Source organism: Oncorhynchus kisutch, linkage group LG8 (genome assembly GCF_002021735.2).
Source record: "Oncorhynchus kisutch isolate 150728-3 linkage group LG8, Okis_V2, whole genome shotgun sequence".
NCBI lineage: Eukaryota > Metazoa > Chordata > Actinopteri > Salmoniformes > Salmonidae > Oncorhynchus > Oncorhynchus kisutch.
This window is the reverse complement of record NC_034181.2, coordinates 42904101-42918880: the sequence shown is the minus strand read 5'-3', so window position 1 is coordinate 42918880 and position 14780 is coordinate 42904101. Positions and strand designations below refer to the sequence as shown.

Genomic DNA, 14780 nt, shown 5'->3' with positions numbered 1-14780 from the left:
GCTGGTGGTTCCTTTTAACATGAGTCTTCAATATTCCCAGGTAAGAAGATTTAGGTTGTAGTTATTATAGGACTTTTCCCCTCTATACCATTTGTATTTCATTAACCTTTGACTATTGGATGTTCTTATAGGCACTTTAGTATTGCCAGTGTAACAGTATAGCTTCCGTCACTCTCCTCGCTCCTCCCTGGGCTTGAACCAGCAACAGCCACCACATCGAAGCAGCGTTACCCATGCAGAGCAAGGGAAACAACCACCCCAAGGCTCAGAGCGAGTGAAGTTTGAAACGCTATTAGCGCACGCTAACTAGCCAGCCATTTAACTTCGGTCACACCATCCTCATCTCAGCAGTTGATATGTTTGAAGTCATAAAGAGCGCAATGCTTGACGCACAACGAAGAGCTGCTGGCAAAACGCACGAAAGTGCTGTTTGAATGAATGTTTACGTGCCTGCTTCTGCCTACCACCGCTCAGTCAGATACTTAGATACTTGTATGCTCAGTCAGATTATATGCAACACAGGACACGCTTAATAATATCTAGTAATATCATCAACCATGTGTAGTTAACTAGTGATTATGATTGATTGTTTTTTATAAGATAAGTTTAATGTTAGCTCGCAACTTACCTTGGCTTACACCATTTGCGTAACAGGCAGTCTCATTGTGGAGTACAACGAGAGAGAGACAGGTCGTTATTGCGTTGGACTAGTTAACTGTGCGGTTGCAAGACTGGATCCCCCGAGCTCACAAGGTTAAAATCTGTCTTTCTGCCCCTGAACGAGGCAGTTAACCCACCGTTCCTAGGCCGTCATTGAAAATAAGAATGTATTCTTAACTGACTTGCCTAGTTCAATAAAGATTAAATGTGTAAAAAAAAATATATTTTTTAAATAAAATAAATACAAATTGGCGCCCAAAAAGACCCTAATTAAATCGGCCTAATTAATCGTCCATGTTGATTAATTGGTCGACCTCTAATCTACACTCATTGAGGACCAGCCAGTAGACCACATTACTTATTGGTTTATTCAGATCCCCATTAGCTTTTGCCGATGCAGCAGCTATTCTTCCTGGGGTCCACAAAAAACAATCATTTAAAAACTCACACCTACTTCAACCAGCCCATTTATGAATGGGACAACAGTGTAACTGCGGAGAGGGTGAGGAAGACAGGAGAGAAGAGAGGGACTCACTGTGTGACTTTGGCTGTGGTCAGGTTGAGGGCGTCCAGGTGCATTTGAGCCAATCGTAGGCCGGGAAAGGTGAGGAATGCACCAATCAGAGAGCAGAGCAAGGCCAGGATCAGCTTAAAGGTGAGTTTAGATATGGGACCCCTGGAGAAAAGAACAGACCCAGTTGTACTGGGCTAAAGCGTACGCCACAGTCATACAACTTGTGAAAACGCGCACACACACAGTCCACGAGTCAATTAGATTCAAGACCCATGCATACTGATAAAAAAAAGAAGCTCATACTTACTGGGACTCTAACCCCTGGTTTTCCAAAAACTGTGTGGCACTTTCAGAGAAATTTGCAAAACCTAGATTGAAATGATAACACGATTACATTTTAAAAATGCCCAGAAAAATAACAATTACAATACATTAGACAAAACAAATGGAATCTAGTAACAGATTTAATCTATTCCTCTAATGTAGTGTTCTTCCACCCTGGTCCTAGGGAAGCACAGAGTTTGCAGGCTTTTGTTCACTCTCATCACTAACACAGCTAGTTAGATATAACTTGATGTGTTAGTACTGGTCTGGAACAACAGCCTGTGGGTCCCAAGGGTTGTAATCACTAGGAAGCAAACGGGACGAAAAAGCTAGGTTTTTTTTTCCATTACAAAATGTTGTGCTATGTTTTGTACTAGGACCCATGTGCAGGACAGAAGAGCGCTGTGGGCTAGCCATACTGACAGATGGCTCATAGCCCACTCACCTGTCTCCAGGCCAAACTCCAGGTAGTTCTCAGTGACGATGAGGATGGCCATGGCTTTGACAAAAAAGAAGAAAGCGAAGGTGATGCAGAGCGAGCGCTCGCCACCTTCCTCCAGCTTGAAGTAGAAGGCCGTCAGGGAGAACAGAGTCTTACTGTGGGGCAGGGGAGTTAAGGAAAATGCCAGCAGAAACACACCACTCATGAAATATAGCCTACTAATCATATTGCTGTGAGCCATGGCCGTGTAGAGACGTTTCTGCAGTAATGGTGGTGGCTCATTAACATAATGGACTCGAAGGATCAGAAGCACGCAACAGTACTCGACAGTGACCCTGCAACAAGCATGCGCACACACAGTCTAGCTTCTCTCACTCTCTTAAGCAGCGGCTGTCACACATTACCATGAGGCTCAATGGGCCGGGCTTCCTCAGAACTAGAATGGTGTTTTCTGCGGTGCCTTGCTGCAGTGTTTCTAGGGTGCTAAGTAAGGACATAGCGTGCTTCTAGAGCTGCCTCGCATCTCCAAGGTGATGGAGTTCAGCCTTTATTCCACATAGCAATCTCTCAGGCCATTCTGAATGGGGAATCATGGTAATGTAGGCAAGCCAATGGATTTGCCTTTTCCTGGGGGTCACAACCAGGATACTAAAGGCTGCATAAAAAAAAAAAAAAAAAAAAAAGGTATCCGACACCTTAAGAGCTAGTTTCTCTCAAAGGAGCAATGAAGCCCCATTATCAGAGCTCAGTGAGGCAGCTGCTAATGTAGCCCTAAATACACCTTGGGAAGCAGCCACAGAACGCAAGTGGCAAATTTCGATGCAGCATTTCAGCGAGAGTAGCTTTAGCCCACTTCGTTATACCATCACTGATTGTCAGGATAAATCTAGGCTAACCAACAGGCCACTCAATGGGATGTCTACCTGTTGTGCATTCAACTTCATCAACGCTGATTGAAATCCCTTTCTGTTAGGTGGAAATCACAGAGCTTGGGAAGAATCCAATGTTCCAATACCTCATACTGTAACTTCACAAAAAATGCAATCTGCTAAATCAGTTTTAAGATTCCATTCCATGGCTGAGGTGTGTTAAGTCGAGGTTAACACAACAGTCTCCAAGAGGGTCGCCCGAGACGGGAATATGAAATCAAGTGTGCCATTAACACACACACACACACACACACCATCTTCATCATCCACCTAGCCGTGCAACCCCTCCTCCACGTACCTCCCCCTCCCAGTCGCCTCTTTTCCCAAGCAAATCAGTCTGGTGGGCTGTGAAAATTGGGCCTCCAATCTTCCTCAGCAGGCACGCAGGAAATGGCATGCCTTCTGACCGCACTCAGCCAGGGAGCGTGGGAAAGATTGATCCCCACGGACTGCGGCGGAGGATAATGCGTATGATTTGGTGACGCGTCGGCAGAAGAGAGTAGCAAGGAGGCATGTGGTGGCAGGCAGTGGCTGGAGCTGTGTCTGTCAGTTTATGGCTACTTACTGCCGTCTGCCTGCTGAAATGGAACCTGGGAACAATCAAGGCTCTCTCAAATGTTTTTTTTACACTCTCGTAGACAAAGAGATGTTAACCGGCAACAGGTAGTGAAAAAAAGGTAGGATTCTCAGTATGTGCACGGAGTGATTAAATGCAAGAACTGTAATGAAATCAAAGTCCTTTACTAGGCCTTTTACAGCACCTATGTTATTTGTGGACGAAATAGGGGCGAGGTACGTTGAGCAGTGTGCAAATAAATAGAACAGCAGAATATGTACCATCGTGCATGTGATATTGTTGCAAGGGGAGAAAAAAAAACAGTGTTCACTGTTCGCAGTAACGTCTTTTTGTTATGTAATAGACGTTTCGCCATTAATGACTTGGCTTGTCAAACGTTGCCATTCGTTGAGACTGGGGTTCCACTGAAACCCCGACAACCTCTAGACCTGGATCGCTGTTCAGCAGGACATTGTGACAGATGGATGTTATATAGAAGGAATGATCGAAAGAGAGAAAAAGGGATTGGACGATGTACTGACTGAAGGATGCATGACGAAGGCGAGGACGAGCAGGCACCACACCACGCTGATGTTCATCTCCCCAGAGGGCTGGGCCACTGTGTAGTACAGCTCTGTGATCAGATACACCACTGTGGCAGCCACCGTGAAGTCCACCAACCACTGGAACTCTGGGAAGTAGTGCAACGCTGCAGGAGGACGAAGAGGAGGATGACTGATTTACTGTTCTGTTACTTGGCTGATTTATGACAGTAATTCTGGACTGTGATGATGTGCTCAAATACTGAACGATGAAGATTTGTTGAGGTTTAAGGGGGGGAAACAAAACTGGTTATAAAGATAAGAGGATAACTGAATGGTGCCAGTAGATATGGCCTCATACCTAACGTGTCCACTTCTGTGATGCACTTGGTCTCCAGCTGCAGGTCTATGTCCTTGGGAATGGTCAGAGGCTTGTTCTCTATGTGGCCATTGTTCCTCCTGGGACAAAAGACAGAGCGCCAAGTCAATACCAGACAGACATGGGGGAAGAGAGACAGACATGTCCTATGTTGCAGGCAGGTGTACTCTGTAATTTTTCTGGTCATTAGTCCACCTCTAAAACACAGGCACAGCAGAGAGTGCTAAATAAAAATCGACTGCTATCATGTCAATTTACTGGCTGTCCTAAAGAAAAACACATATCCCGGACTATATCAAACTTAATCTGTGTACAAGGTCGTTTGGGCATCTGCGAGATGGCTAGAGTCATGGAGGTCACGAAAAACGTGACAAAATATTATGTGCGCACATTGATGAGGCAGAAGGCCGTGTTGTGTTTCTGAGCAGTCAGATAGATAGCAACAATGACAAGAAGCTGCCATGGGGCCTCCCGGGTGGCGCAGTGGTTAAGGGCGCTGTACTGCAGCGCCAGCTGTGCCATCAGAGTCCCTGGGTTCGCGCCCAGGCTCTGTCGTAACCATCCGCGACCGGGAGGTCCGTGGGGCGACGCACAATTGGCCTAGCGTCGTTCGGGTTAGGGAGGGCTTGGTCGGTAGGGATGTCCTTGTCTCATCGCGCACCAGCGACTCCTGTGGCGGGCCAGGCGCAGTGCGTGCTAACCAAGGTTGCCAGGTGCACGGTGTACCCTCCGACACATTGGTGCGGCTGGCTTCCGGGTTGGATGCGCGCTGTGTTAAGAAGCAGTACGGCTGGTTGGGTTGTGTATCGGAGGACGCATGACTTTCAACCTTCGTCTCTCCCGAGCCCGTACGGGAGTAGTAGCGATGAGACAAGATAGTAGCTACTACAACAACAATTGGATACCACGAAATTGGGGAGAAAAAGGGGGTAAAATTCAAAACTAAAAATAAGATTTAAAATGGGAGGAATCGTAGGTGGCTCATTTCAGCTCGTTGTATCTTTTAATTGATACAATGTCTAGTTGATTCATGTCAGGTCTACCCTAATATGGCTCAAATTAGCTAGCTAGCTAACAAACAACTGTATTTGAGAGACACCAAGTGCTCATTGGTTGTATGTTTTCAATAAACATTTGGAGACTGAATATAGTTTACATGTTGTCAACAATCCAAGCCAACCCAGTATGCTTTGGCCCATAGTTGCACACGCGTCGGTTTTGTTGCCTAACAACCAACCAGGACAAATTAGCTACCAAGTGCAAGCTAACTAGCTAAATTGCCATACATGTTTAATGCTTTTCGACCTGTCAAATTAATGTAATTGGTTCAGAGTTTGTTTTGAGGTTTTAACCTGCGAGTCATGATAGCGTTTGGTGTAAGGGGACACAATACATTTATTCACGATAGCGCGCGCAGCCAGTTTGGGTTCCGTGTTAGTAAACGTGGCGTTGAGCTCCAACCTGCCTCATGGAGGCCTAGGAATTGGACTAGAACTACGTAATGGCTCCAAGCAAGAATCTAGAAGATAAACTTCATGAGACTTAATTTTCAAATGTTGCCAAACATTGCCAAACCTTGCTTTCTATTAGGCTAAAGGCATGAACACAAAATGGAGATGAGGAATAAATATCAACATTAGGTAAGTCTTATTTCAGAACTCGCCATAGTATCGTCATGACTTCTACCTGAAACCATTACATGGGGTTGGCCCTAAACCTTGTTTTGTTGGGAGTCTTAAACTACGGTTTATTCACCACTGAAAGATGTCACCTGCATGGCCAGGACTGACCAACCATTCAAGGTTCTCCCACCATAACTCACTACCGTAAGACAGCCAGAGACCATTCTCGAAGGCAAGGCAAACAAAAATATAACAATATGTCAGTCCTCTCACTTCAAACAGGCCTTAAACAAGCCTCCTAAACACATCAGCTTAATCTCTCAAATGCCGCGCCCGTGTTCACCATCCATCTCACACGTCTGCCTTTACTTCCTGCCTGATGAGAGGTATCACTCGCTCCCCTCTGCTCCACCCTCCTCAGCAGCCCCCCCCCCCCTTACCGGTCTTTCTTGCTCTTAGTTTTTTGTTGCTTTCCAGCAAGGCTCCTCAACTCATCTTCCGTAGGGTGCTGGTACCACCGCAGACTGGGAAAGGAGGAGACAAGTGAGTAATCAAGGTAGCTTTAGAACTACACCAATGGTCCCATGTCCTGGAGGGATGAAGGGTGGACAGGCTTTTACACATCAATCAATTAACTAACCAATACATCAGTTGGATTGTTGTTTTTTTGTATTGTGCAAGAACAATATATTTACACAGGCTATGGCCCACTAGGACCAGTATTGGTGACGTTATACCTCACATACCCCAAAAAGTGAGCCCTTCTATTGTTTGTGGTTCCAGGCCTTCATGATTGAAAATTATTAGGACCATCAATTAGCGAACAATCTGGGTTTTGTGATAATTTACCTTAGAAATTTACACAAGACATCCCTCAAAGCATCAATACACCTAATACACCCTTGACAAATACTTGCCAGAAGTTTACAGAGAGGGTAGTTATCGTGTCCTTTGAGGACTGTACTTAAAACAAGAGCTAATTTAAGAGCAGCCTTTTGAAGACTAACATTTCACGCAAGCTCTAACTTTGTCACAAGCCCTGAGAGGCATAGGCGTGAGGGAGGAATGGAGGGCTTGTTTTCATTCATTCATCTTTATTTATTTATTTATTAGGGGAAACTTAATTGGAGATCTCTCTGAAGCAACACTGAGCCTCCTGTTTGGGCTAAAGTTTTTTTTTTAAATGCATCAACAGCCCCCTAGAAGAAAAAACAAGCACTGGTGAATTATTAAGCGTTTTCTGGGGAGCTGTTTACTCAAAAACACATATCGCACTAATTAGAGGAAACGAGACTGGTGCTTTATTTGTATTGCCCGTCCTCTCGGGTTCTCCCAATATTTGATGATGCCCTTTGGTCTATGCGACGCAACTTAAATTATTATTTTATTTTTATTCCCTACAGCAGACAATGAATAAAGAGACCATGTACAAATTGAGCAAATACTATTTCCCGCATTGTTAAGACTTGAAATGAATTGTTCTGATGGGAAAACCACTGAGGAGATTAAATCATGGCACCACCAAAAACATTCATGTCAGGTACAGAGTTCTACATTACCTGCCACTGCAGAGTAGCCATCTTGCAAAGGAATAATGAGGAATGATCTTCTGAATTACACTGGCCATTACCATAGTAACCACCAGCTGCACACCGATCACCCCCTGAGGGAGGGAAAAACAAATCAAGTTATAATTTAATAGGAATTGGACAGATATGAAATACATACAGTTGAAGTAGGAGGTTTACATACACCTTAGCCAAATACATTTAAACTCCGTTTTTCACAATTCCTGAAATGTAATCCTTGTAAAAAAAATCCGTCTTAGGTCAGTTAGGATCACCACTTTATTTTAAGAATGTGAAATGTCAGAATAACAGTAGAGAGAATGATTTATTTCAGATCTCTTTCTTTCATTACATTCCCAGTGGGTCAGAAGTTTACATCCACTCAATTAGTATTTGGTAGCATTGCCTTTAAATTGTTAAACTTGGGTCAAATGTTTTGGGTAGCCTTCCACAAACTTCCCACAATAAGGTTTGTGAATTTTGGCCCATTCCCACTGACAGAGCTGGTGTAACTGAGTCAGGTTTGTCGGCCTCCTTACTCGCACACGCTTTTTCAGTTCTGCCCACACATTTTTTTATGGGATTGATGTCGGGGCTTTGTGATGGCCAATCCAATACCTTGACATTGTTGTCCTTAAGCCATTTTGCCACAACTGTATGAAGTATGCTTGTATGGTCCATTTGGAAGACCCATTTGCAACCAAGCTTAACTTCCTGACTGATGTCATGAGATGTTGCTTCAATATATACACAATTTTTCTTTCTCATGATGGTATCTATTTTGTGAAGTGCACCATTCCCTCCTGCAACAAAGCACCCCCACAACATGATGCTGCCACCCCTGTGCTTCACGGATGGGATGGTGTTCTTTGGCTTGCAAGCCTCCCCCTTTTTCCTCCGAACATAACGATGGTCATTATGGCCAAACAGTTCTATTTTTGTTTCATCAGACCAGAGGACATTGCTCCAAAAAGTACGATCTTGTCCCCATGTGCAGTTGCAAACCGTAGTCTGGCTTTTTTATGGCGGTTTTGGAGCAGTGGCTTCTTCCTTGCTGAGCGGCCTTTCAGGTTATGTTGATATAGGACTCGTTTTACTGTGGATATAGATACTTTTGTACCGGTTTCCTCCAGCATCTTCACAAGGTCCTTTGCTGTTGTTCTGGGATTGATTTGCACTTCTCGCACCAAAGTACGTTCATCTCTAGGAGGCAGAATGTGTCTCCTTCCTGAGCGTTATGACGGCTGTGTGGTCCCATGGTGTTTATACTATTGTTTGTACAGGTGAATGTGGTACCTTCAGGTGTTTGGAAATTGCTCCAAATGATGAACCAGACTTGTGGAGGTCTGCAATTTTTTTCTGAGGTCTTGGCTGATTTCTTTTGATTTGCCCATGATGTCAGGCAAAGAGGCACTGAGTTTGAAGGTAGACCTTGATATACATCCACAGGTACACCTCCATTTGACTCAAATGATGTCAATTAGCCTATCTGAAGCTTCTAAAGACATGACATAATTTTCTGGAATTTTCCAAGCAGTTTAAAGGCACAGTCAACTTAGTGTAGGTAAACTTCTGACCCACTGGAATTTTGGTACAGGGAACTAAATATAAGTGAAATAATACGTCTGTAAACAATTGTTGGAAAAATTACTTGTGTCATGCCTAGATGTCCTAAGCGACTTACCAAAACTATAGTTTGTTAACAAGAACTTTGTGGAGTGGTTGAAAAACGAGTTTTATCCATTATAATCGATCATTTCAATAAGCATTTTTTTACGGCTGGCCATGCTTTCCACCTGGCTACCCTTACCCCGATCAACAGCCCTCCACCCCCCACAGCAACTCGCCCAAGCCTCCCCCATTTCTCCTTCAACCAAATCCAGATAGCTGATGTTCTGAAAAAGCTGCAAAATCTGGACCCCTACAAATCAGCCGGGCTAGACAAGCTGGAACCTCTCTAAAATGATCTGCCGAAATTGTTGCAACCCCTATTACGAGCCTGTTCAACCTCTTTCGTATCGTCTGAGATTCCCATAGATTGGAAAGCTGCCACGGTCATCCCCCTCTTCAAAGGGGGAGACACTCTAGACTAGAGGTCGACCGATTAATCGGAATGGGCGATTAATTAGGGATGATTTCAAGTTTTCATAACAATCGGTAATCGGCATTTTTGGACACCGATCATGGCCGATTACATTGCACTCCATGAGTAGACTGCCTGGCAGGCTGACTACCTGTTATGCGAGTGCAGCATGGAACCAAGGTAAGGTGCTAGCTAGCATTAAACATGTCTTTTAAAAAACAATCAATCAATCTTAACATAATCACCAGTTAGATTAGCTTGTCCTGCGTTGCATATAAATCGATGCGGCGCCTGTTAATTTACCATTGAATCACAGCCTACTTCGCCAAACAGGTGATTCAACAAGGGCATTCGCTTATGGTTAGGCACCAATGTGTACCTAACCATATACATCAACGCCTTTCTTAAAATCAATACACAAGTACATATTTTTAAACCTGCATATTTAGTTAATATTGCCTGCTAACATTTCTTTCTTTTAACTAGGGAAATTGTTCTGTGCAACAGAGTCAGGGTATGCAATCTGGTTTCAGAGCTGGTCATGGATGCACCTCAGCCACGCTCAAGGTCCTAAACGATATCATAACCGCCATCGATAAGAGACATTACTGAGCAGCCGTATTCATCGACCTGGCTAAGGCTTTCGACTCTGTCAATCACAACATTCTTATTGGCAGACTCAAAAGCCTTGGTTTCTCAAATGATTGACTCGCCTGGTTTACCAACTACTTCTCTGATAGAGCTCAGTGTGTCAAATCGGAGGGTCTGCTGTCCGGACCTCTGGCAGTCTCCATGGGGGTGCCACAGGGTTCAATTATCGGGTTGACTCTTCTCTGTATACATCAATGTCGCCGCTCTTGCTGCTGGTGATTCTTTGGATCCACCTCTACGCAGACGACACCATTCTGTTTACCTCTGGCCCTTCTTTGGACACTTAACTAACCTCCAGACGAGCTTCAATGCCATACAACTCTACTTCCGTGGCCTCCAACTGCTCTTAAATGCAAGTAAAACTAAATGCATGCGCTTCAACCGATCGCTGCCCGCACCTGCCCGCCCGTCCAGCATCACTACTCTGGACGGTTCTGACTTAGGTATTTGTAGTTATTCACATATTCTAGGTGTCTGGTCAGACTAAACTCTCCTTCCAGACTCACATCTCCAATCTGAAATTAAATCTAGAATTGGCTTCCTTTTTCGCAACAAAGCATTTTTCACTCATGCTGCCAAACATACCCTCATAAAACTGACCACGCTACAGATCCTCGACATCGGAGATGTCATTTACAAAATAGCCTCCAACACTCTACTCAAGAAATTGGATGCAGTCTATCACAGTGCCATCCGTTTTGTCACCAAAGCCCCATATACTACCCACCACTGCAACCTGTACGCTCTCGTTGGTTGGCCCTTGCTTCATACTCGTTGCCAAACCCACTGGCTCCAGGTCATCTACAAGTCTCTGCTAGGTCCCCGCCTCATCTCAGCTCACTGGTCACCATAGCAGCACCCACCCGTAGCACGCGCTCCAGCAGGTATATCTCACTGGTCACCCGCAAAGCCAATTCTTCCTTTGGCCGCCTTTCCTTCCAGTTCTCTGCTGCCAATGACTAGAATATAGAGACTCATATCTCCCTCACCAGCTGTCAGAGCAGCTCACAGATAACTGCACCTGTACATAGCCCATCCAACTACCTCATCCCCATACTGTATTATTTATGTATCTTGCTCCTCTGCATCCCAGTATCTCTACTTGCACATTCTACCATTCCAGTGTTTAATTGCTATATTGTAATTACTTTGCCACCATGGCCTATTTATTGCCTTACCCTACCTCATTTGCACATGCTGTATATATACTTTTTTCTACTGTATTATTGACTGTGTTTGTTTATTCCATGTAACTATGTTGTTCTACATGTCGAACTGCTTTGCTTTATCTTGGCCAGGTCGCAGTTGCAAATGAGAACTAAGAGCATAACATTTCTACACCCTAATTTTCTAATTCTAGTCCAAAGAATTACACCCCCCCCCCCCCATGGGTCAGGTCTGTGCGCGGCTCTGCGGCCCATCCCGTGCCCCTGCCCTCTTGCATTGAACCTTCGACCTTGCGCGCGTTCAATGGATGCAGCTGGAGAACTGTAAGGCAATCCCACTGTGCGCCACTCGGGAGCCATGACCAATATATATTGTCCTGCTAATAACAGGGTTAATAATATATCTGAGAATATCCAGCAGGCTTTTATATAGTTCTAAATGAATAATAATCACAGTTTAAAAAAATATTTGAGATGATTTTGTTTTCAAATAATGTAAAATTGGTGAGAAAAAGGTGATTCTTGAACATGGGGTGAGACATTGCTACTAATTTGTAAATTAAGCCAGTTTGTTATTTAGAATGATTTATTTCTGTTTTTAGAGGGAGAGAAACCTACAATCATCTCATGGGTCTCCCAGTCAAGGGCGGCATGGGTATTGAACCAGCATCTGTAGCAATGCAGCTTGCACTGTTATGCAGCGTCTTAGACCGTTGCACCACTGTACAACGTGAACATTCGGGAGTGGACTACAGTACTACAGTAAGAGCAAACTAATCCTAACAAAATAAAATAAAAACCTTAGTGTAACAGTTTTAGTAAGTAATAGTGAAGTCGTGCACAATTAGTTTCTATTTAGGTTTATGTCGCCCATTCACTGTCAGTTAGAGACACAGTAGGACCAAAAAGCATAATCAGTGCTCTCTCCCCCTTGCGTTGGTCTGGAGCAACGAAGCAGTGACGCAGGGTACCGTACTAAACCACAAATTACCTAAATCAAACAGCATAATCTCAACATTTTCAGTTGAGCAACCACTGTACATGCACACTAGACGGTCAAATTGGATTTATTTGCTCTCAAGTGGTTTTTAGTCTTTTTTTGCATATCTTGTTGCTTACTAGTTGTCAAACTGTCAACAGAGTAGCTAAGAACATGTGGTAGCTAACTAGCTTGAGAATGGTTTACAAACAAATTAGTGAATGTACTCTAAAGCTAAACAGCTACCTAGTTAGCTAGTTTGACTGCTGTGGCTAGCCAAAAATAACTCATTTAAAAAGTTGGATCAGCTTCTCCTTTGAGCCTTTAAAAGTGTTCTTACACTGACTTTGAACATTCAAAACAACTGGGAAATGTTCATGACAGGTATTGTTGTCACGTTAGCTTGCTATACAACTTCTGAGTGATAGGAAGCATGAGCACCACCAATCAGCCTACACCACCGTGCACACACAGGTCGTTACTATGACAACTAGCGTAGCCATGTCAGAAAATGGACTTCCGTCTGAACACAAATCCACATTTGGTCACTTGTAACTTGTTTGAACAGTCAGTATACCGAATGGGATTTGAAAAAGGCCTGCGGTGTGAACAGGGTAGATGCATTACCATGTGTATGGGATCCAACTTGTGGCCTTCACTTCTGATGAGAGCTTCATTCATGTGGCTTTGGTATGCATGGTCTCTTGTAGTATTGGCACAACAAGGATAATTTGTGCTTAATTTGATACAGCCTAGCCAAAAGGTATACAGGGTGGAAGTGGTGGGTTTGAGATTTGAGAATTAGTGCTGCATGTGTGTGTGTGTGTGTGTGTGGGGGGGGGGGGAAATACAGTTACATATCACGGGGGGGGGGGGGGAATACAGTTACATATCACAATATTATTTAGAATACTATTACAGTGCATTCGGAAAGTATTCAGACCCCTTCACTTTGTCCAAATCTTGTTACATTACAGCCTTATTCTAAAATTTCTTAAATTGTATTTTTCCCCCTCATTCATCTTCACACAATACCCAATAACGACAAGGCAAAAACAGTTTAGAAATGCTAGCTAATTTATATTAAAAAATTAACTGAAATATCACATTTACATACAGTGGGGCAAAAAAAATATGACAGACAAAATGGAGAAAAAAAATCCAGAAAATCACATTGTAGGATTTATGAATTTATTAGCAAATTATTTTCTCATTTTGGCTGTCATAGTTGAAGTGTACCCATGATGAAAATTACAGGCCTCATCTTTTTAAGTGGGAGAACTTGCACAATTGGTGGCTGACTAAATACTTTTTTGCCCCACTAAGTTTTCAGACCGTTTACTCAGTACTTTGTTGAACCAACTTTGGCAGCGATTAAAGCCTTGTATCTTATTGGGTATGACGCTGCACATATGTATTTGGGCAGTTTCTCCCTTTCTTCACTGCAGATCCTTCGAGCTCTGTCATGTTGGATAGGGAGCGTCGCTGCACAGCCATTTTCAAGCCTTTCCAGAGAATTCCGAGCTCTGGCTGTGCCACTCAAGGACATTGAGACTTGTCCCGAAGCCACTCCTGCGTTGTCTTGGATGTGTGCTTAGGGTCGTTGTCCTGTTGGAAGGTGAACCTTCGCCCCTGTCTGAGGCCCTGCGCACTCTTGAGCAGGTTTCCATCAAGGATCTCTGTACTTTGTTCTGTTCATCTTTCTCTCAATCCTGACCAGTCTCCCAGTCCCTGTCGCTGAAAAACATCTCCACAGCATGATGCTGCCACCACCATGCTCCACCGTAGGGATCGTGCAAGGTTTCCTCCAGACGTTACACTTGGCATTCAGGCTAAAGAGTTCAATCTTGGTTTCATCAGAACAGGCCTCGATTCTCATGGTCAGACTCCTTCAGGTGCTTTTTGGCAAATTCCAAGCGGGCGGTCATGTGCCATTTAATGAGTTGCTTCCGGCTGACCACTTTACCATAAAGGCCTGATTGGTGGAGTGCTGCAGAAATGGTTGTCCTTCTGGAAGGTTCTCCCATCTCCACAAAGGAACTTTGGAGCTCTGCCAGAGTGACCATCGGGTTCTTGGTCACCTACCTGACCAAGGCCCTTCTCCCCCAATTGCTCAGTTTGGCAAGGCAGCCAGCTCTAGGAAGAGTCTTGGTGGTTCAAAACTCCTTCCAATAATGATGGAGGCCACTGTGTTCTTAGGGACCTTCAATGCTGCAGAAATGTTTTGGTACCCTTCCCCAGATCTTTGCCATGACACAATCCTGCCTGAGTGCTACGGACAATTCCTTCGACCTCATGGCCTGGTTTTTGCTCTGTAATGCACTGTCAATTGTGGGACCTTATATAGACAGGTATCTGACTTTTG

General features: G+C 44.1%; 1 protein-coding gene across 2 annotated transcripts in view; it reads right to left on the bottom strand.

The window, feature by feature from the left end:
- The window catches only part of LOC109895632 (transmembrane protein 161B), a 45202-nt gene that overhangs the window by 5421 nt on the left and 25001 nt on the right, over positions 1-14780 (bottom strand). The window contains exons 2-8 of one of the 2 annotated variants that reach the window (XM_020489491.2): positions 7528-7631; positions 6409-6492; positions 4329-4426; positions 3978-4134; positions 1944-2095; positions 1482-1542; positions 1196-1336 (exon numbers count right to left, since the gene is read on the bottom strand). In XM_020489491.2, the coding sequence (XP_020345080.1) occupies positions 1196-1336; positions 1482-1542; positions 1944-2095; positions 3978-4134; positions 4329-4426; positions 6409-6492; positions 7528-7631 (797 nt within the window). Of the gene's footprint in view, positions 1-1195; positions 1337-1481; positions 1543-1943; positions 2096-3967; positions 4135-4328; positions 4427-6408; positions 6493-7527; positions 7632-14780 lie in introns of both variants that reach the window. The other variant, XM_031830412.1, reaches the window with a different exon arrangement.